A 23,752-nucleotide genomic window follows, 5' to 3' on the forward strand; every position below is an offset into this window, starting at 1 on the left:
GGAAGAGGTGGAGCTGGAGATCATCACTTGTTCTTTATCCCTGGGTGAGCTGCAGAGGGAGTTCACCTGCCAGGTAAACGAGTCCATTCTGGCCTGACTGCTCTGCATCCGGGACACTGCAGCTAATGACACCATTCTGAAAAGGCGTGAGGTTGGACAACTGGATCGCTGTCCCAGGATTTGGTCATTGACCAGCGAATCAGGGAAACCCAGGAAACTCTCAGCCTCTGGTAGTGGCTACTGGCAAGTATAAGGGATAGATACCTTTGTAAAGAGGATGTCCATGTGCAGCAAGGAATGTAGAACACAATGGAACAAGGTATCCAATGCCTAAGGGAATTGGCTGTGCTGGAAATAATTTTTTTGGAAGATGAAAGATTCCCTAAGAGGCCAGACAGTGTCCAGTGCACATCACAAATATGGTTGAAATTTGGATGGCTTGGACCAGAAATATACCCCCACAACTTAGCAACACTGCAATGGCAGGAAGGAAAGGACAAGGCGTGTACATTGGTCAACAAGCTAAGATTTTACAAGGACACTGTCACTGCCCTGTTATGCACCCACATCTCATCTGTGGAAACAGAGCTGGCTGAGCATGTCCAGAGCTTGGAAGAGAAAATTGAAGAGGGCCACCAGAAACTGAGAAAAGAGCTTAAGGAAGGAATTTACCACATCTTGCCAGAACCAAGAAGAGTCTCTGCCGTTAGGACCAGGTGTCCCCCAGCCAAGGAGAGAGGATACACTTCATGAGGTAACCTCTGGTTTTTCCTTCAGGAGCATGGAGAAGACATGAAGAAATGGAATGGAAAACCCACCTCTTCCTTAGCTATGAGTACATGAACTGAAAGGAGGAACAACTACCACAAGAAGCTTATCTAGGGTCAACACTGCTCCGGTCTCTTGTAGACAAGACTCCAGGTGGTAAAGGAATGATATGACCCTCTTGAAGGGATCTCAAGGTCATATTTACAGGAAGAGAGCAATGTGTACCATGACTGGGATTAGAGCAGGCCTGCCTCTAGCCAGGTAGAGGAAAGGGACAATTGGATCTATTGGATTGTGTGGATCTGATGACCTGGCGTCTCTGAACCACAAAGGTTTATGCCTTTGGTTGACATCGGCACTCAGTGTACCCTGATGTCATCAACGTATGTGGACATGGAATCCATTTCCATTTCTGAGGTGATGGGGATCTACTAAACAGCATCTGACTGTTATTGGATTCTGAAGTGAGCTTGGCTGGGAAGGAGTGGCAAAAACATCCCGTCATGACTGGTCCAGAGGTCCTGTGCATCCTCAGCATAGACTATCTCAAAACCCAAAAGGACATTGCTGGGCTTTTAGGATAGCTGCTCTAGAGACAGAGGAAATCAGACAACTGAATACCCTGCCTGCTCTCTCTGACAACCCCTCTGCTGTGGCACTGCTAAGAGTTGAAGAACAACAGTTACTAATTGCCACACCACACTGACCAAGACTGTGATTCCCATCCATAAGATGATTTAGGAACTGGAGAGCCAAGGGGTGGTCAGCAAGGCTCATTCACCCTTTAACAGCCCTATATCGCTAGTGCATAAATCCAGTGGAGAATAGAGTCTGACAGTGGATTACCGTGGCCTGAATTAAATCATGCCACCACTGAGTGCTTCTGTGCTGAACATGCTGGAGCTTCAGTATGAACTGGAGTCCAAGGCAGCAAAGTGGCATGAGACCATTGACATTGATTTTTTCTGTTCATTTGGCAGCAGAGTGCAAGCCCTAGTTTTACTTCACCTGGAGGGGCATGCAATATACTTGGAATTGACTGTCCCAGGGGTGGCAGCAGATTCCATCATCTGCCATGGTCTGATCGAGACTGCACTGGAAAAGGGTAAGGCTCCAGAACATCTGCAGTACATCGATGACACCATCATATGGGGGAACACAGCCGGGGAAGTCTTTGAGAAAGGAGAGAAGATGATCCAGATTATCCTGAAAGCTTGCCATTAGACGAAGTAAGGTTAAGGGACCCGCTCAAGAAATTCAGTTTTTAGGAGTAAAGTGGCAAGATGGACACTGCCAGATTTCAACAGAAGTGATTAAAAAAACCAGCTATGTCTCCAGCAACTAACAAGAAACACAGGCCTTCCTAGGTGCTGTGGGCTTTTAGAGGATGCATATCTCAGAGTACAGTACAATTGTAAACCTCCTCAAACTCATGGCACAAAAGAAAAATTATTTCCAATGGGGCCCTGAACAAGAAGTTGTTGAACAAATTAAACAGGAGATTGCCCTTGCATTAGCCCTTTGGCCAGTCAGGACAGGGAAGGATATAAAAATGTGCTCTACACTGCAGCCAGGGAGAATGGTCCTTCCTGGAGCCTCTGGCAGAGACCTGGGGAGACCTGAGGATGACCGCTGGGGTTCTGGAGCTGAGGATACAAAGGATCTGAGGCCACCTATACCCCAGCTGAGAAGGAGATTATTGCAGCCTACAAAGGAATTCAAGCTGCCTCAGAAGTGGTTGGCACCAAAGCACAGCTGCTTCTGTTATCCTGACTACTAGTGCTGGGCTGGTGGTTCAAAGGGAAGGTTCCTTCTACACATCATGGCACTGAAACCATGTGGAGAAACTGGATTGCACTGATCACACAGCAAGCCTAGACAGGAAATCCTAATCACCCTGGGATTCTGGAAATCATAACAAGCTGGCCTGAAGGTGAGAATTTTGGACTATCTTCTGAAGAAGAAGAGGAGCAGGTGACATGTGCTGAGGAGGGACCACCATATAACCAACTACCTGAGAATGAAAAGTGATAGCATCCTCTTTACCAGTGGTTCCTGCTGAATTGTAGGGAAAAAATGGAAATGGAAAGCTGCTCTAAGGACCCCCACACAGAAAGCTGCAGAAGCTGCTGTGGGACAAGGCAGATCAAGTCAACTTGCAGAGGTTAAAGCCGTCCAGCTGCCTTTGAATATTGCTGAATGAGAGAAGTGGCCAGGACTTTACACTGACTTGGGGATGGTAGCTAATGCTCTGTGGGGATGGCTGGATTGGTGGAGAAAGGCCACCTGGCAGCGCCCAGGGAAACCCATTTGCGCTGCTGAGATCTGGCAAGACGTTGCTGCCCAGGTAGAAAAGCTGACTGTGAAGGTCCATCACATCGATGTATGTGTACCCAAAAGTGAGGCTAATGCAGTAACAACAAGTGGATTGAGCTGCCAGGGTTAAAGTATCTCAGATGGATCTGGACTGGTAGCAGAAAGGACAATTACTTCTAACTTGTTAGGCCGTCAATGCCCCCAGTCATCAGCGAAGAGATGGGACATACTGATGGGCCTGTGACTGAGGGGTGGACTTAAACGGTCATCCATAAATAGGTCATCCATGACTGTGAGATGTGTGCTGCAATCAAGAAGGCCAAGTGGATGAAGCCTCTATGGTATGGTGGACAGTGGTCAAAATGTTAGCCTGGCAAATTGACTACATCACCCTTCCCCAAACCTGCCAAGGCAAGTGATTTGTGCTGACCATGGTAGCAGCAACTACTAGATGTCTGGAGACCTACCCTGTGCCTCAGGCCACTGCCTGGAACACCATATTGGGCCTGGAAAAGCTAGTCCTGTGGAGACATGGTGCCCCTCAAAGAACTGAGTCCAACAATGGGACTTATTTCAAGAACAACATGATAAATCCCTGGCCTAGGGAACATAGCATTGAGTGGCTGTACCATTATCATTATCATGAACCAGCTGCTGGGAAAGTTGAACGGTGCAGTGGACTGCTAAAATCACCCTGAAGGCATTGGGTAAGGGAACCTTCAAAAATTTGGAACTGCATTTAGCAAAGATCACCTGGTTTGTCAACACGTGAAGCTCCATCAATCGATCTGATCCTGCCCAGTCAGAACCCTTGCACACTGTAAATGGAGATAAAGTCCCTGTGGTATACATGAGAGATATGTTAGGAAAGATAGTTTGATTAATCCCACCTCAGGCATGGTGGCAAATCCATCCATGGGATTGTTATTGCTCAAGGACCTAGTTACACTTGCTGAGTAATGCACAAAGATGGGGAAACCTGTTGTGTACCTCAATGGGACCTAATTTTAAGTGAGAACTGTGTATAATGCTTCATTGCGTATATATATATATGTATATATATATAAGCAGAGTTAAAGAAAGGTATTGAGTATGATGTAGATGGTGTAGAATAAGGGGTGGATAATGTCTTGGGTTACAATGTAAGGTGTCACCAAAGTATGTATTCTACTACCACTTCCATCACCTTCTGATGAACTGTTAGCGCAGGTCCATTGTAACAGCTGCATACCCCACCTATGAGTTGGGTGTAGTGTTCTCTTTGTTACACCCAGCCTAAGTGTGGTCATCTCTGCTAATGTGCCATCAAGGACTCCCCAAAATATCCTATGTCTCATAGGATTACATCATTCCATTGTAAAATTCCCTGTCCTGGGGGAGGTACTGAACATTCCTGCTTGAATTTGAGGGTGTATGATCTTGAGGTTTGGGGACTTGAGGGAACCACCACTGGACCTCCAGGGAAGGACCAGACTTTTTCACAGGACCACTGCTTTGACAAGTTCACATCCATCATTTCAGTGGGACTGCAGCCACCATTTAATCAGACTGCCACCACCAACCTGACGAACAGGGTGCCCAATTGTAGTCTGGCTTTATCACTTTAAGCCAGTGTTTCTGTACTATTGCCTTTGTTGTACTTTTCCTATTAAATTGTAGCTCTGTCTTGAAATCACTTGCAAAGTATTTTCATGGGGTTAATTCCTCCTGCTGGTCTACCTTCAAACCAGCCTAATTTACAATAGGAAATCAGGACAAAATACAATGTTCTGATGCAGGCAAAAAAACAGGTTTTGATTTCAATAAATTGAACTTTGTGCTGAGTACCTTAAAAAGTTTTGAATCTAGTAAAATATTGAGTGCTTAGGGAACTTTATTAATTTTGGAGTCTGGAAGATCTTACAAATATTAAATATCTTTGCAGGAACACTTAGTCAGTCTGGATGAGCCAGCCTCGGAAGCTGGACAAGAAGCTCTGCTTAGACAAGAGCAAGCAAAAATCATTCGTTTTGAAAGGCAAGCGGAAGAGTTCCTCAATGCAGTCTTTTACAGAAAAGGTTGGTTTTACTGGGGGAGGAGGATGTGGGAAATAGTCTCTCTTGCGGTCTTTTTGCATGCAGTGGGGGTATCAAAGATCTTACGTTCATGTTGTGTGTTCAGTATTTTTCAGGCATCTTCTTTATATGTATTTATCAAGGATAAAAATTTACTCTCAAGTAACGTAGCAATATAACAGTGTAGGCTTGGGACATTGTCAGAGAGCATAACTATTTAACCCTAAACCAAATGTCTGCATATGAACACTGGTGTTCTCACTTTTGGAGAAATGACTCAGTTCTTACCGCAGAACTGTTCCCCATAACCAGTGTTTAGGTGAGTGGGCTGTTTGGAAGAAAGGTCAAGTTGCAGTGGCGGTAGTAGGTGGGTAATGTGTTTTTTTTTTAAATATATATTTTATTTTGATGGGATATGTACTAATGCAGTTTTTCTTAAAGGTCATGAGTCTTTTCACTATTGGTAATGATTACCCACCCTATTCCTAACAATCCAGATTATAAAATATTATTGGAATAGTGCTAAGGGGGATATATGAAGAATTCAAAATGTGATCAGCAAAAGAATTGCTGCAGAATATGCTAAGAACATGCTCAATGATAGAATATCACCTAAACATCTTCTGGAGAGTTGTTGCTTAAACTGTGCTCTTAAGGAAGGCACAGAGCTCATTTCACTGTTTTCTACAAATCTAAGACACATGAATCCAGAGGTTGCTTCCAAATGCATCCTGAGTGAAAGTGCATCATACTTATCAGTCTAACCCATGTGTGAGAAAATCTGCCAAATCAGTAATTCCAACCTATCTGCTGGGGGACAATGCAAGGCTTCAGTTTCACAAATTAGAAATTGCTGTAGCCAGCAGTAGTAGTCCTCACCCCTTCCTTCCAGTGACCAAAATATTTAAAGGTGTTTTAAGTAGATAACACTATCTTAGCGTTTCTTTTATGACTCAAATGAATAAATACAAGCTACACATTATGATGCTTCTATACTTTTTGCAATACATGTGGGATGGTAGGAAGGATAGTTACTGCATTACTACTGATAGTTCAGATAATGCCTTTATTCCAAGGCTTCCTTTTCAAGTTTTCTTTTTTCTTGTAAGGTTAATGTTTCCTTTTGCTTTTGAGTTTATCCCATTTATCTTCAAATCCAGCAGGAATTTAAGAAAACTAAAGTCTAGAGAAAACAAGGTTTTTTCCATATTGCTTTTTCTGGTGAGGAAAAAAAAAAGCCCTGCCATAATTTCCAAATTGTTTATTAAAGACTTCGTTCCTCTACCACTGAACTTAAATCTTGTCTGACATGTGTGTATGTGTCTTTTAGGAAAGTACGCTTTTTAAAATTCATTTGGGAGCCAGCAGCAGATATTGCAGTGTGCTAATGAAGGGTGTAATAGTCTGTCCATGGCTGGATACCCAGAATAAAGATAATGAAACATGTCAGATGTCAAAGAATCTTTGAAAATTTTTTTTTAAATATACTTTTATTTTCTTTCCTTGGACAAAGCTGTACTTGGTGCAAGAGTAGTAGGCAAGGGGTAGAAGCTTGGCAGGAAGTCAGTTCTGAATCCTTAATGTATGATTTTCACGCTTGCCTCTATTTAGATTGCTTGAAATTTAACTCATGCTTGTGCCAGAGATCCCAAGGCACTGTTGTACAAAAAAGGACACAAAGAATGGCAGAACTCTGATATTCCTACATTGCTCAGAGATGCTGAGCTCACCTGGCTTCATGCCAGCAATTAGTTTTTTTCCTCTTTCTATTTTCACTGCCAATAACATTTTAGATGGGAATTTTGTAGCCCAGGTAGATCAGAGAAAATACAGATCCTCTTTGAACGCTGGCCACACATTCATATACTGAACATGAATAGGGAATTAACAAGATCAGCAAACTTTTTGAATAGGTTTACTGTCCATTAATCTTAGTCCTTTCTCTGAAAATTGTGTCACTGGCACTTTAACCTAGTAATGCTTCCTTCAAATATTCATATTTTTCCAGTCAAAGCAGAGTGGTAGTACTTAGTTGTCTGTTACCTTTATTTTGTGCTAGGACCTTCTTCTGATTTAATGAAATCATACATTTATTTGTTTGATATTGCCCTTTTAAGATTATAGTATAAGTATACACAAAAGCTGTTAAGGTTTTAAAGCTCAGAGGTACTGCTTTAGACTATTTATAGCTGATAATTTTTTGCTGTATTTTTTATTCTCTGAGAATTTCTGTTTTAGTTAATTTTAGTTTTATTTTCTTAAAAATACCCAGGACAGGTGGAGTCAAGATAAATATCTGGTTGATTTCAAGTTATGCTGGAGGGGCACCAGCACATATTTTCTACTCACTTTTGAACAGCTTTAATCCTTAGCATTCAGGCTTTATATTAGGCAAGAAGGTACCTACCCTTCTGCTTGAAAATGGAGTTTTGTGACCTGAATTAGTGCATTTATCTTGAACAGCACTAGAAAGTTGTCATTCTGGGCTGATTCTTCGAAGTTGCAGATTACAAGGATGCATGGCTGTAGGCATATCTAATACTTTATTTCTGAATGTGTAAATATGTTCAGATGTAAGCATTTTTTAAATGAACATATGAACACAGTGCACACTAAAGGCCTGATTCTTCATTCAGAAAACACAAGTGCCATAGAGCTCTGCATTCCTGCCAGCCCCACTTGTATATGCTGCAAGCACATGTCAAACAGTTGGTATCTTTGTGATCATGCCATCAAATCGTGTCCCTCTGGGCCTCCCTAGAGCCTTTCCATATCCTTCAGGAGATTATAGTGAAGAGATTAGAAAAGTTGAAGAAATGCCTCCACACTTTTCCAGGCTGGTGTCCTTGTGGACCATTTGGGAAGCAAGTGAGATTATAAATGTACCAAAATTTAAGTTCGGCTCATTTTATGGTGTCTTCTTAAAACTGTGGTATTTGATTCTTAACAACAACTAAAATCTACAGGATGTTTTAAAGAAAATGGTTACATATTTACATAAACATCCTGGAAATTTAGGAGATTTGCTGAAATTTACTGTAAGAAAGTATGTGGTGACTGTGTAAGATCTTAGGTATAGAAAGCTGGGCAGAAAGGAGTTTGGGCTTGATAAGCATTTAGAGCTCAATATTGTGTTTCATCAAGAAACAGGCTGCTACTGCTGCTCTTTGATTTGTGGGCAGCTCTGCTCAAACCTTCATGTCAGTCATCTGTTACACAGACAGTAAAGTTGATTTGTTGGATTGATGTACTTTTGACAAAAAAAATGGTGGCAAAAGGCAAATCTAACACTGAAAGGGTCCCACAGAAGATTTTGCTAATGCTTCTAATAGCTCAATCTCAATAGATTGCCTTTCAACCTGGGCAATTTTTTTAAAAGAGGTAGTAAATACTTCTTTATTGTTCCCTCTTGAGAGCTGCTTTTAAAGATTTTTTTGGTCATCTGCTGTATAGTTTTTTTCTGAATGTTTCTTTGGTAATAGAAAATCAAGCCTTTTGAGCCATTTCTGGAATAGTGGCGTGGTTCTCTGTGCTTTGGGGGTTTTTTGTGTGTGTTGTGGGTGGTTAGTGGTTGTTGTTGGTTTGGTTTTTTTGGGGTGTGGGTTTGTTTGTTTGTTTGTTTAAAAAAACCCAAAACTGATTCGGTCAGAAAACAGTGTTTCAAGTGAAGTGGCAGGACTTAGCTTTTGTGATTTAGGAGTTACAGATTCACTTTCACATTTTACTGGTCTAAAATAGTGATTTTTGTCAATAAATGTTTGGGTTGCCCACATGCCCAGGTATTTTTTTATTTATACACTATTTCATATAAATAAGTTGGAATATCTACTTGTTCTATTTCACATCCTTTACTAATAGATTTAGCAGCTTTTCTAGAAATAGAATTACTTGTCATGTGACAGATCTTGGGGTTTTGTGTATATGCAAGTTCTTTAGGTAACTCCTGATCCTGCATTGATTACAATGGTCAAAATATCAAAAGGAATAGATAGAATGAGATAGAAGACACTTGAGCATTTGATCTTCATGTGAATAATTTTAAATGATCAGATCTATAGGGCTTTATTTCTCAGTACACTTAATGGGGGATTACCACAACTTTATTCACCATTTTACTCTTCTGTAGCTTCAGGTAAGTTATGCAATTCTTCCACTCTATAATCTGTCCAGTATCTTTGGATGAGCTCCATTACTTGGCAGTTTTCTGTTTCCACACCTCTTAATGGTCTGGTCAAATATATTTATATTTTAAAACAAAATATGAGCTTGTGTATTTCTTTTAGCAAAGTGTTATTTTGGGAAGGCTGTACCAGAATTAGCAATGGTTCTTATTCAGGTATTTTAAGACTAAAGTACATTTTCTACAGAAACTATTTTATCTTTGGCTTTTTTTTCCCCTTGATTTTTTTCGTAAATAAAATGACTTAATATAAAAGCTGTTTTACTTAAAGTGCTTCCTTAAAAGAAATCTCTAATATTTGCAGACAGTCCTAGGGTCTCTGACCCCAATATTCCCCTAGTGGCCCGTGAGATCATGCAGCGAATGATCCGACAGTTTGCTGCTGAATATACCTCAAAAAATAGCTCTACTCAGGACTCCAGCCAGCCCAATAGCACAAAGAACCAAAGCCTGCTGAAAGCATCTCTGGTCGCCTCCTCTCCCACGGCTGCAACTGCTCAGAACCCTGTGCTCAGCAAACTGCTCATGGCTGACCAAGACTCACCTCTGGACCTTACTGTCAGAAAGTCTCAGTCAGAACCTAGTGAACAAGGTAGGACTCTTACCAGTGTCTTGCATCCTATGGCAATCCATTAATGGCATTCTTGTTACAGAAACAGACAAATAGAAGGTTGCACTTTTGCATAAAATGTAAAATGGGAAAGTAGTAGATGTTATTACAATAAAATAATGACTAGTTCAGTGCGGCTGGGAGAGAAGAGACTTTTTGAAGGAGTGTAGACCCATAGACATGAGTGATTCTTCTGAAGAAGGGTAAAGGGGATGGACATGCTCTAGACTCTGAGGATAAATGTGCTGTTCCTACTGGGAGCTGCAAGAAACAGTCTGCCAAAATAGACTGTACGCTTGCTGATAAGAGAAGTTCATGTGGTTATGAAAATCATAACGTTGTTTTCTGAATGTTAGTGCACAGTCTGACTGAAAGGCTAATTTATTTTCTTTCTGGTCGTGGTGTGAGAAGAGTATAATTTAAAAGTCTGTGAGAAACTGCTTTGTGAAGGCTATAAAAATGATACCCATGAACTGCACTAAACTTCCAGGTTTGTGCATTTGGAAGAAATGTCTCTTTTCTACCTTAAAAATAGACTTGTTCTGCAGAGCACAGATTGAATAACTCGTAACAGTGTTTCAGAGCTTATTTTAATTCAAAAACCTTGCTTTCCATCAAAAATCCCTTTTTTTTTTAAAGAAGCAAATTCTGTGAGTGATATAGTATATGAACTTTTCTTTTCTGAAACTGTTGAATCCTAAGTGTATCGTACTGATTAAAATTAGACTCTTTACCCTTCTTCAGAAAAATGTTAGTGCTTGAAGTCATTCTGTCACAGTAGGCTGTCCATCTGCAAATGGAAAAGGTACCTGCAGAAAAAATAAAAAAACAATAACCTTTTTCTAGCTAGGACAGATGAGTAGGTATCTCTTTATTATTTTAAATTTGGTTTATGAAGCTTTTTGTAATCAGGATAATTTTATGTGTCCTGTAATATGCAGCTTGGACATCTGGACACATACTGCACTTACAACACTACTGAAAGCTGTCGTTGCACTTCAGTTACAAACTGCAGTGAGAGGTTGAATAGTGTCTCTCTTGAAATGTGGACCTGTACAGTTGGCTGATAGGCATTTTTTTCTAGCTCTCTTTATTATAAATGCATTTTGTGAGTGTGTTTTGCATGTATGTTTATAAATGTTAAGCTGTTTTCATTGTTAAACTTCTTGCTGAAAAGAAGAGGGAGAGAATCAGTTTTGCTTTGCTCCTTTTTAACTGAAGGATGGTATGGTGAAGAAGAAAGCATGTACATGAACTGCTCTTTAGCTACCATGTGATGGAAAAAGCTGTAAGATAATGTATAATGTTCATAATACTTCTTATGAAAATCGAACATGTGCATATTGACTTATACAGTAATCTGTTTGCTGATGTAAATTTTTTTCCTAATTTACATTTAATGTAATTGGAAAGAGATTTTGCCAAACTTGTTAATGAGAGATTTCAGAGGCTGTCATGAAAGATTGCTAGTTGTGCTGTGTGCTATATTTTGTTCTAGTGGGTTGAGGGGAACCCAGCTAGTTAGCTTCTCCCTAGGGTGTGAGGTTGGCCCTGCTTCCCCTCAGGGGCTTCTGGGTTATACTGACCCTTCTGAGGGAGAAAGCATGGATGCAAGTGCCTCTAGCAGCTGCCTGTGCTGTCCAGCCTCTTGAAAAGAAGGAATGAGTTGACCCAGTCTGTGTCTCTTGTGCCTGCATAAGTGTTGTTCAAAAAGAAAATTTAGTTTTCTGCTTGCTTAAGTTTGGGTTATGGTGTGTTCCCAAATGCAGTGGGTGGAACAGCTTTCTGTAAGTTAATTCTAGTTCACTGTTTATCGTGTTTTTTCTCCATATGTCAAATGAGAACTTTAAGCAATCTGAAAGCTGTCTTACATTGTTCTTGTGTTGGGTGGTATTCACTTGATTAGAAGGAATGAGTGAGGAGCTCTGATAAGTCTCAAATTCACTCTGCCAACAAGGTTTCATTTATCTTTGCCTCATAACTTCCTCGTTTGAAAGTTTCCAGGAACTTCAGATGGCTAGGCTGCTTCAATGACAGTGTTGCCCTTATTAAAATGACCATAATTTCAACTTGCTTCAGCGCAGCAGGAGCAAAGCTTTCTGGTGAAACATGCTTCTTTTTCTGGTGCCTTTAAGTGCAGAATTTACATAAGGGTTTGCAGGAGAGCATGGGGGGAGCATGAGGAAGTGCTGTTAGTGAGAGTGGAGGAAGCAGTGTAACAGGAAAACAAATTTGGCATTGGAAGAGAGTGAATAAAATGACACAAGAGGGGAAAGGCAGCAGGTTTTCCAGTAGGGACCCATTGGAGACATGAAAAAAGAAGATGAAGCTGGCTGCCACATGAGAAGGAATCTCACATCTAGATGTGTGTTCATTTAATTTCCAATATGAAATTCTCAGTGAAATTTCCTACAAGGGATTTGGATTAAAAAAAAAAAAAAAAAAAAGAAAAATCAATCTGAAAACTGACTTGCAGCCTCCCTTTAAGGAGATGAATATCTCAGGTCGACGAATCTTGAAGATTGTCTCAGTTCTGGACCACTGAGAGGTAGTTATGTGATAGGCTCTGTTGTAACCAGAACTGTCACTTGTAGGTAATTTGTTATTCTATGTCTCTTGTAACAGATACACTTTTAATTTTGCTTGATTTTTATTGTGATTTCTGAAGACTATATTGAAGTCACATGTAAACCATATTGCAAAAAAAAAAACCAATCTAAGCCTTACTGTGTTTAAAATTACAATAAATCAAAAAATGTTGTGTGCTAAAAGTGACTTCAGCTCAGATGACTTGCTTTGTCTTTTCAGCTGAAGACAAGATCAGCATGGCTGATCCTACTTCTTCAAACACTGAAGTCATTCTTTTGTTTCTACAGACGGTGTGCTTGATTTATCCACTAAGAAGAGTCCTTGTGCTGGCAGCACCTCTCTGAGTCACTCTCCAGGGTGCTCCAGTACTTCGGGAAATGGGTAAGAGAAAGCAACTTACTATGACGTATTAAGACAGTTTTTTACTAAAAGCGTGTACTTAGTTCCTGTTAATTTCAACTTTCTTTTGGTGTTAACCCTTTGGAGTAATGTGTTTTCAATTTGTACCTTTGGCAAATACCTTCACCCCACCTGCCAAATTAAGAGTTGTTGCCAACTGAGACAGGTTTAACTTGCAGTTAATATCTGTTATTTTGGCCAATTTGGTGCTTAGCCAGAGATCTTTCTGTTTCTTGGGTTTATTAGAGGTGATTTCTGTGAGATGTGAGTTTATTTAAATGCATGAGGAGTCTTAGAGGCTTTGCAGTATTAGACTTCATTTCACTTAGGGCAAAGTTAGCTAACAGGAAAGTTTATTTCAGAGGTAACAATTATTTGGGTGATAAACCATGCTGAATTAGATTTAAATCACTGCATGATTTTTGTTAATATTCCCTAGCTTAAACCACAGCTTAGAAAAGGACATGGGGCAGGAAGTCTAGTAATTCAGAAAACTTTAAGTGTAACTTTGGATTTGCGATTTTTCTGTAGTACTGAACAAGATTTTTTAAAAAATAATCACAAAGTATGTGGTATACTACTCTTTCCTAATCAGTTCAAAGTGTGAAATGCTGGTAAATAAAAAAAAATCTTTAGGTTTCATATTTCTAATGGTCACCATTTGCATACATTTAGAAACCCTTTACTCTTAGGGTTGTACTGGAGAGACTGACTGGGACTCAGAGGAGTTTTGGATGTTGATTATCTTGAAGCTACTGTGAGCAAATATTTTTTTATTGAAGTACAGAAATAGTATATGGTTTAAAGTGCTATAAATTGCTGGATTTAGCTTTATGGTAGCCTTTGAAAAACTTGAAAATCTCAGCTAGCAACCCTCTTCCACCACCAATCCCATGTACTGATAACAGCTGATTGAATTTTTGCATTTTTCTTTGGAAAAATATTTCTGTCTCTGTTTTTTCCTTTCAAAATTTCTGTTTAATATTTCTATTAATAAAATACTTAAATCCTTCCTTAAAATTTACTCTTAATACTTTTTACAATTCTTTAGCATAAACTTTCCCCACTTCTCTTTTAATTCTGAACAGGTTGTTTCCATCTTTATTTGCCCAGGAAGGCAGCATAAGCCACTGAGGCACTCTATTGTTTGTTCCCTTGTTTGTGAATCAAGTGGGGGCCAAAGTCCAACACACAGGAATGGCAGGGCCAGCATCTGCCACTGTCCTGCTAAGTCCTGTGTGTCCAGAGAGGATGCGGCATACTGGCACCTGTGGTTACTTGTACAGGTGTGTGGTATATGAGGCTGGCTGCAGTTTGTTTAAACATCACTAAGTTCAGGCGTAACCCTCTGTTAGCTGCCAGTGACCTTTATTTAGGTGTAGAATCACTGCTGTACTCTGTGATGCTGATACATGCTGTAGAAGGGGTGGAGAATGCACATTGTCTGAGAGGGTTCTCTGGAACTGAAAACTTTGATCCATTTCTCTGGATTTTGTTCTGAATCCTTGTTGACTTTTCTTGTGCACATCCTATGACTTGTCGCATCCTGGGGAGAAGTGAGCAGCATGTTTATCAAGCATTGTGTATGTTACATGCCAGGTTCTTTCAGTGGATGTCTTTTCTCTAAAGACTTCTTTTAATTCCAGTGTGATGTTAAAAATAATAATGTAGCTTTTCAGTACTTTGTGTCCTATCCTTAAGTAATGCCGACTTAGCCAGAGGGCTTTACACCAGTATAGTGTCCCAGAGCATTAAAATAGATTCTCTTTGTTAATTTGTATGCTGAACATGGAGAAATTTGGAGGTGGATTTTGAAACCAACGTGACTTAATAACTACAGGGGGCTAAGCAATCAAAGCATTAAAATAGATGTGATTCTCTGCAGCAGTAGTACTTAATTCCATAGAAAGAACACTTGTGATGAAAGGGAAATGGTAAAAATACATACTGCTTTTTTTTTTTTCTTTCTTTCCTTTTTTTTTTTTTTTTTTTTTGTTAACCCTTGATCTGGATGACAGTTGGAGCTTAGATCTTCCTTTTCCTAGCCATGCTTTATATGAAATGAGATTCAGGGCTGTGTATATATGCAATTAGTTGTTAAGAGAGCAGTTTGGTAAGTCTAGTATAATGCAGCGTTTTTCTTTGTGATCCGCAGTGTCCCAGCTTTCATATTTGGTGCTTAATGAAAGTCAGGCAAATACCTTTGAGGCCTGCTAAGCTTTTTCTTTTATCCTGAGCAGCAATTCTTCAATATAATGTAAGCAAACACTATCCAGGGTTTCCACCTATGTGTAGATACTGCAGGTGACAGTCATATATGCATGTTGAATATGTTGCACTTTGGCTTACTCTTTTATTACTGTGCTTGTTTAGTGGTAACGTCACACCAGTAACACAGTTGTGTGTAGATCTATGGCGATTGATTACTACTTTGTAATTAAGGTGCTATTTTCAGACGCTTGCGCGAAGTCTTTTCTACTCCGAGAATTTGTGAACCCAACCAGAGACCAGCCAACAGGTTTCATTTTTCTTTGCCCAAAAAGCTTCTCTTTTTTTGCGAACAAGTTTTAAAACTGACTGATGCTGAGACTTAAAAAAAAATTAAAGTAATAAAAAAAAATTTAGAGAAAAATAAATAACACAAAAAGTGATGTTACCCAAGCAAGGCCTTCTAATAAAGGAGTGGCCCCCTCACCCATCCCTCCCTACCTGTGCAAGTCCTGCTCACATCAGTTTCCTTCCATCCAATTAGGCGACCTGGGAGACCCAGCCAGCACCATCCGGAGGGACTACAGAGTGGTGATGGGGTACCTCCAAGAAGCTTGCAGGATGGAACCAGGGAAGGTTATGGCCACTCCACATCTCTTAAAGTACCGCTGGCTCGATCACTCCAGATTAGTGAAGAACTGCTGAGCAGAAACCAGTTTTCTACAGCTGCCAGCCATGGGCCATCTGGACTACAGAATCATGGACAGCACTTAATATTATCCAGGGAGGCTTCTTGGGCAAAACCACACTACGAATTCAATTTCAGCCGCATGAAATTCAGGGGAAATGGTGCACTCAGCAACATCAGTGACCTTCCTTTTCTTACAGAAAACTCTGCCTTTCAAAAAATGGCACTTCAAACTAAACAGGATGGGAAAAAGGACGTGAGCCATTCATCTCCTGTGGATTTAAAGATACCACAAGTTCGAGGCATGGACCTTTCATGGGAGTCCCGCACTGGTGACCAGTACAGCTATAGCTCTTTGGTAATGGGTTCACAAACGGAGAGCGCGCTTAGCAAAAAGTTAAGGGCTATCCTTCCAAAACAAAATAGGAGAAGTTTGCTGGATGCTGGACCAGATTCCTGGGGCTCCGATGCTGAGCAGTCTACCTCTGGACAGCCATATCCCACCTCAGATCAAGAGGGAGATCCTGGCTCCAAGCAACCTAGGAAGAAAAGAGGGAGATACAGACAGTACAACAGCGAGATACTGGAGGAAGCAATCTCTGTGGTTATGAGCGGGAAAATGAGTGTTTCCAAAGCTCAGAGTATTTATGGGATCCCCCACAGTACACTGGAGTACAAAGTTAAAGAGAGGCTGGGCACTTTGAAAAACCCTCCAAAGAAAAAAATGAAATTAATGAGGTCGGAGGGGCAGGATGTTTCAGTAAAGATTGAATTAGATCCCCAGGGAGAAGCAGCACAAAGTGCGAATGAATTGAAGGATGAATAGGGATGTTGTAGAGTGCCAATTACTTTGCAAACTGGGTGAGCACTACTGCATAGTTCAACCATCACTGAGCGCACCTGAGTCTCCTGTTTACTGCAGTGCTCTTTCCTTTGCAGTTTAGCATAGACTTACGTGAACACAGGTGAAAGATGTGCTCTGAATGTCACATTTGTAAATTTTTCCAGCCTGGTATGGCGCAGTTTCCCTCCTTCACCTGCCCACTGCCCTCTTTCTTTCTTTGTTCTTTTTCTTTTGCCTTTTGCATGTTTCTCTGTAATAGAGAATTGAGTTACCTCACAAAGAATGCAGATCTGTGGAAGTGGACATCTTGCTTGTAGAGCCTGCCTGAACTTCTGATGTTGGATTTTTCATATCTGCCTTTATAGAAATAAGTCCACTTTTTTAAACTGACACTCTCCTAAAACCAGGCAATTTTCAAATGAAAACCAGACTGTCATTCTTCAAAAATGTTTCAGAAATCTTTTTTCCCCCCTTATTTTTGTTGATCCAGTTGATGGAAAGATTTGAGCTAAATCAAATTATTTAGGAATGGTACCTCTCTTGAACTCAGATTTGTCACCTAGATAGATAATCAATTGGGTCTAATTAGGCTCTCCACTGTTTTCTTTCTAAATTAACCTTACTTACCATTTGTTGTCTGCTTAGTGCTCACCCGGAGGGGAGGGGAGGGAAAACTTACATACACTACCTTCAGATAATGTCAGTTAATTATTTATAACACTACCTTTGCTGTAATTTTATTTGGTGTTTTTGAAGGGTGATATTTAGACTCACCTGCTTGAGGATGTAGCCTTATCTCACGGAAGACAAGCTTCTCACGGTCAGGAGCAGCCAGGGTACACTAAATGATGTATTAGGGTATGCCTCATTATACCAGAACTATGGTTCTTTGTGACCTTTACACTTTTTACAGACTTGATTCTTAGTTTACTAAACTATGTGGTCCCAACAGCTAGTTTAAATGACTCTAATCCAGGGATGGGGGATTTGTGTAACAAACTACTGTGATACTTAAAAAAAAAAAAAAAAAAAGGAAAAAAAATAGCCCACAAAATGGTGATCTCAAACGTTACAACCTCAGTAGTCTGCCCAAATATCCACATTAGTGAAGGAGCTTGTTAATGTTCAGGGAAGAAGTAAAACACTGGTAGCCTGATCTAATTCAGGCTCTGCATCATATCTATCTGTAATACTGTCAGGGTCGAACACTCAGTGAATGGGTGTTTCCTTTTTAAATATTACAGTTGCCAGTAGCAGGAATTTATTTAAGTCCTGCTTTTTTGTTGTTGTTTTTATTTAATCTATTTTGATAGTGGTTTAGCACATGCTAGAATAAGCATTTAAACACCATAAAAAAAAAAGCACTCCGTAAACCACAAATCTGGGGTTTTTTTCAATATTGTGATATCTTTATGATTACATGGAGATCCAGGCTAAGTTTTGTACTGAACTTTTATCTTTGATACTTTCTGCGGGAGTGGTCAGTAACTAAGTGGAGCTTACTGGATTTACCACAACATGACCAAATCGTAATTGCTGGTTCTTCAGGTAGAAGCAATTTGGTCTTAATCTGTGCAAAAGGTAGATAGAATTACCATTTTTTTTATTTCCCCATTTGCACAACCAAAAGAAGCATTGGAGTTTTTGTGTGAGAACATTAAGTGATGTCAGTGAAAGTGATTTCTCAAAGTTCATGGGAGGGTGGCCTAGGTAGCTCTAGGGATGCTGAATGACTTCTGGAACTATTGATTCTATTAGCGTCTCCCCCTCCCCAGCAACTTCATATTTTCAAAGGTTAGGCACACCATTGCTGTTGTTTTAAATATGCACTGCTCATTCTTAAAATGGATTGGGCATTTGGCCCCAAGTATACTTTATTTTTGTTTACTTAATATATTTTAGTCCTCAAAATCCTGGTTCCTTGTAGCTTTCTAGTTGTCATCTTGGCATTTAAAGCAGTTTAAGCTCAGTAGCAGTATATAAACTCTGCAATACGTTCCAGTTTAGCTGGTGATTGCAATAAAGGCGCAGTTTAAGGTGTGGTTTCATCTGCTGTTGGAGGTTATGGTAGAAAGTTTGTTGCAAGTTAAAAAAAAAAGTAACACAGTTTTACTCTTGAGAGAGGTTTAACCTTTTGCAGTTGTCCTTATTTAAGAAACACGAGTTGAGTTTTATAAAACTTGTCACTGTAGTGTACGTGGAGTGCTCATTTTACTAACATAAATATTTTGTATGTGTATGTTTAAGTGGGTGACAATCGTGCAGCAGAAGAATGGTGTGCCTACCCTTTCATGCTGCAGTTTTAAAAGAGAATTTGTCTTGTCATTTCAGACTGTAGGCTAAGAATTGTAAATAGATAGTGAGAAGTTGAGTACTCTTTATTTGCTTTGGTTAGAAAGTGGATTTAAAAAAAAAAAAAAACAACAACAAACCAAACACGTAACTTTCTCAGTTTAAATGTCCTGAGACCTGAAGATTGTAATACTCATAACTGCAAAGCTTTTAAACACAACACTTGATCTGTGATAACTTAATATTCAGGTAATCTTTCTTTTTCGAGAAGCTTTTGAACAACCATATTTCCTCCAAAGGTCTCTGTTTAAAAAGGAAAAAAAAGAAAAAGTGTAGATTATTTTTTAAGCACTAATTGCATTACATTGGTAACTGCAATATGAAATAGCCATTATTGTTTTGTGAAGCATGGTTGAGATTAGTTAGTGGTCCCTTTTTAAAGTTTCATGAGCCTCTCAAAAAATAAAAACAAATTTAAAAAAAAGCTGCTGAATATTCAAAAGATATATATTTTACCTTATTGTAGGTTTTGTAAATTTAGTCTGTAATATTCAGGTGCACCTTTTAATGTTACTTTTTTGTTTCAAAGTCCCATCTAACGTATTTTCTCTGCGGTGATTCATCACTTAAGACTAGTATCACTCTAAGTGCTGCAGTGATCACTAAGATTTTGTTTCCTTTTCCACTACATATTTTTTGCAGGCGCTTTCAGTGTAGCTAACTAGTAGTATTTGGGATCATTTTAAATATAGGATTGGAATTAATGTTTGTCCATTAGCATGCTTAATTTTCTGCTGACCAGCAGTTTGCATGGCCAAAATCCCTGGTTGACCATATTTTGGTGTGGGAAGGTGTGGTTCACTGCGGTCTTTGTAACAAAAGCCTTGTTTCTCATCTTATTTCTGGTAAGTGGATGCTTATGTTACTTGGATCACTTGGACAGGAGAAAGATTTTTATTTTTTTTTTTAAAGCCTTCTCCTGCTGCTCTTCTGAGATCGCATTAATGTGTAACATAGACAAACTGCAACCCTGTAAAAATCGAGACGTTGTTAGGAGGAGACCTTTCGGGTATTTTTTGTCACTAGTTTTCTCTTATTCCCGAGAATGTCCATCTGATGTAGTTATTGGACTTAACAGTATTGTTGTGTACTACGTTGATGTAGCTGAAAAAGCCTGACAGCAAGAAACTGTGAATTATATTTGTGGCAGTCTCTGAAAACTAGTTTTTCAGTCCAAGTACCATGAAGGAGAATCCCCCTCCCCTACCCCATCCTAGAAAAGTAATTTTATATTTTGTGTGTATAAAGTTTTAAGAATCGAAGTTTCATATTGTACTGAAGTTTAGGTGTTGCTTGGTAAATCTTTGCTGCAGCATATAATTGAAGATGAGTAAGGCTTAGTGTGGTAGGGGTCCTGGTGTGGAGTTAATTATCGTACAGTTCTGGTGAGAAAGCCCAACATGTATGAAATGTGTCCTTTTTTTTTTTTTTTAATTTGGATTTGTAAGATGTAAAAGTGCTTTTTTAGAACTCTGACCTATTACAAACTATTACCTCACTTTCAGCCAGCTGGATCCTCATTCCACAGTGTTGTAGGCATTATTGTGGCTGTAATGCTTGAGTACAGCTATAGAGTTGAACGTTTCCAGTTAGATATTGTAGGGACACGTTTCTGGACTTGTTTTTATTTCTGTCTAAAGATAATTTATTTTCCAGTCACTCCCTGATTTTTTTCTAAAGGTTCAAGACAGATTCCTTTAGAATTTCTCATTTTTTCCCTGTTGCACAGGAGAAGTTGCTTCATAAGCAATACAGGTATGCCTTTATTTTCTCTTTTGTTGCAGAATTCATAATCTTGATGCTTGCATTACCAACCCTACTGCTAGACCTGAATTCAAACTCTGAACTTTTTTGGCAATTGGAGAAAAAATTCTTTTTTACAATGCAGGGGTATAGATAGGATAATGCCTCTAGTAAGAGAACACGTTCAGCTTCTGTGTTCTCTCACAACTCCTGCACAACCTCTTTTGTAGAACATTCCACGGCTGGAGGATATTCCTAAACACGGGAGGTAACTGCACTTGTGTTTAGACTGAGTAAGAGCAGACAAAGAATAGTCTGTGCTTTGTCTTGTGGCAGGCCAACATTTGCATCTAAATATTTCTTCCATGAGTACCTGGGAGTACACTGCCTTTCCCTGGAAATTCATGGGAGCTGGCAAAGTGATTCAGGGGCTTTAGGGTTGAGTAAGCTTTGTGAAACAACGTTTTAGTTCTGATTGAATTGCTTTTTGTATCATCTGCAACGATTGTTATACAGGCAAAACTGGAATTGCCATGTGTTTCTTTCCAGTTTACTTTCAAGTAATGCTCTTAAGATGTCCTTGAGTCTTAGGAGAAGAACACAGTGTCCAAGGAGTGAAGGGAGCACTCTGCTGTTCCCTTTTTTCTCAAAAACAGTGTGTCTGCATCTGTAATGTAAAGACCTCTTTCTTCAGTGAAGACAAAATTTGAACTCTTCAGTATAAGAATGCATACTCTTATTGCAGTCCAAAATCTTACAAAGGCAAATTACTAACCTTACTGAAAGATTTGTCACAATATGTTAAATAGCTTAAATTCTCTGCCAAATGTTAGAAGTAGGATGGGAAGGGTTGTTTCCCTCATTTTCATGAGGATTAAAAACCTTTACGTATTCCCCACAAATGTTTCAGAAATTAAATGTAATTTCAGTCTAGTTCAATGTTGTTTTTCTTGGCATCAGTACATAATGTTGGCTAATATTGTTTTAGAAAGCTGTAAGAAAATAATTTTGAGACTTGTTTTGGTACTATAAAGGTTTCTACTTGATCTTGAATTATATTGAAAATTCAGTAATTGGAACCTTCAGAAACCTGAAAATCTGCACTGCTAGTTGTATGCAGTTCTGATGAATGTAGCAGATAAAGTAGCCACTGTAGTAACGCATTTCAGATTATCCAGCGTATAAACACAGTGTGCTGTGGTGACCACTAGGCAGAGAGATACTACAAACTCAAAATGTACGTGCACTTCATGTATACCAGAAAAAGCTGTTAAGTACTTGGAGCATTCCAGTGTCCATCTCTCTTGCTCTTTCCTGTTCTTTCTTTGACTGGGGCCAAGTCTCTAAACCAGTATTACAGCAGCAGTTTTGGACCTCAGTTTTGGACCTCATGTCCTACTGAATTATGCCTATATTCAGGTATTATCGTAAAAACCTTTGTATTAAGGAAGCTTTATTTAATTCTCACAAAAATCTCTTAGCCCAGTTGCAAAATCAATTTTCCTGGGTGATGTACTAGGAAGGAGGCTTTTTTCAGCCTGTCCAGGGCATTTAATTTACCTTCTCAAAAACAAACATCCTGACCTGTGCCCCTGTGCTTGCATCTACTGAATTGGTAAGTATAATTTAGGAGGACTCAAGATGATAACTACCTTACAGAGCAGGGTTTAGGACAAAGGCTTCATTCTGACTGGAGCAGGAAAAGTTAACATCAAAAACAATTTCTCTCATCACCACCTAGCACAGTTTATCTTAATATTTTTTCCTACTCAGAAATAATGAGGATACTACTAGAGCTACTTAAACAGTTTATCAATTACTTGGTGCTACATTTCTCAAATAGTTTTGCAGATAATACTTTCTATGCCTGCGTGAAAGCATGTAAACTTCTACTGTCACTATAAAAAGCACTTGTCTGACCTATTCTAAAGTACCAGAAAAGGGATAAATAACTGCAGCACTTTTTCTGTTACAATGCCAGAGTCTTAATTAAATCTGGTCTTCAGGTTATGAGATTTCAAATATACAATCTAGGATCATTAACAGCTTGTCAGGTCAGATCACAAGGTCTCTTGGGATATTAATCTGTCTTTTAAAGACCAGTACAACAAATTTTCTGGAGTTCAGGCAGGGGATGTATATATACATGCCTGGTATTTTTAACTGATCATTTCAGTAGGCCATTTCAGGGCTTAACATTGGGAATCTGGGATGATGGGTAGGGAAGGGAAGTTTCCCAAACTGAAAAAAATAAACATTTTTGACCATTGTTTAATGTTCAGTTGAAAACTATATCACAAGAATAATGGGTAGGGATTCTTTCTCCCTTATGCCTTCAGGGAATGAGTAGTATTTAGAATCTCTGGCTGAAATTCAAGCCTTTTTACCATGTAAATTTTTAATATAAACTCATTGACATGCTTTTTACATCTGAGGACTGAAAATGGATCTTAATGTTTAAGTTGTGGAATGGTATATTTCTTAAATGAAGGGGGAACATTTAAAAAAAATAGATTAGAATACCAGCATTAGTGAGCTTAAGGAATTTTAGTATGTAATAGCAAAGTATAGCAAAGTATTTGATTAAAAAATTAATCTTGAATTGCTAGTCTGTAACTAGTTGCATTCTAATTTAGCAGGTGAATATTCTTTACTTATCGATATATGATGGGCTTTTTGCAAATAGAAACCTTTATCTGAGTCCCACGTCTTGCTCTTACTGATGGGATGTATGCTTACAGCAGCTTACTGCTGCTTTAAAATGTATAAAATGTTTTGAGTGTTTGCTCATAACTCTTTTTAACCTCCACTTGTTAAATTGTCAGACATTGGTATTTTATCAGTCCGCAATGTAAGTTTAAACTAATGTTCTTAGGAATCCAACTTGTACACACACTGTTTAAAAACCCTCAGGGACAGTTTACACACTATCCTCACTCAATTCAGGTACTTGTACTCTCTTCTTAAACCTAGCAGTGACTTGTATTTTGTTTTGCTTTTC

At 39.2% G+C, this 23,752-nt stretch overlaps 1 protein-coding gene across 35 annotated transcripts in view; it reads left to right on the forward strand.

The window, feature by feature from the left end:
- LCOR (ligand dependent nuclear receptor corepressor) overlaps positions 1-23,752 on the forward strand; it is a 91,270-nt gene that overhangs the window by 40,875 nt on the left and 26,643 nt on the right. For 21 of the 35 annotated variants that reach the window (XM_086901252.1, XM_086901241.1, XM_086901239.1 and 18 more), the window contains 3 exons: positions 5,009-5,141; positions 9,623-9,910; positions 12,805-12,898. Coding sequence is in view for 25 of the 35 variants with exons in the window: in XM_086901239.1 (XP_086757365.1) it covers positions 5,009-5,141; positions 9,623-9,910; positions 12,805-12,898 (515 nt within the window). In the remaining 10 variants the exon portion in view is untranslated. Of the gene's footprint in view, positions 1-5,008; positions 5,142-9,622; positions 9,911-12,804; positions 12,899-15,668; positions 18,431-23,752 lie in introns of those variants that run through there. The other 14 variants (XM_086901261.1, XM_086901263.1, XM_086901264.1 and 11 more) reach the window with 1 other exon arrangement.

Source organism: Cyanistes caeruleus, chromosome 8 (assembly GCF_971803275.1).
Source record: "Cyanistes caeruleus chromosome 8, bCyaCae1.hap1.1, whole genome shotgun sequence".
Classification (NCBI taxonomy): Eukaryota; Metazoa; Chordata; class Aves; order Passeriformes; family Paridae; genus Cyanistes; species Cyanistes caeruleus.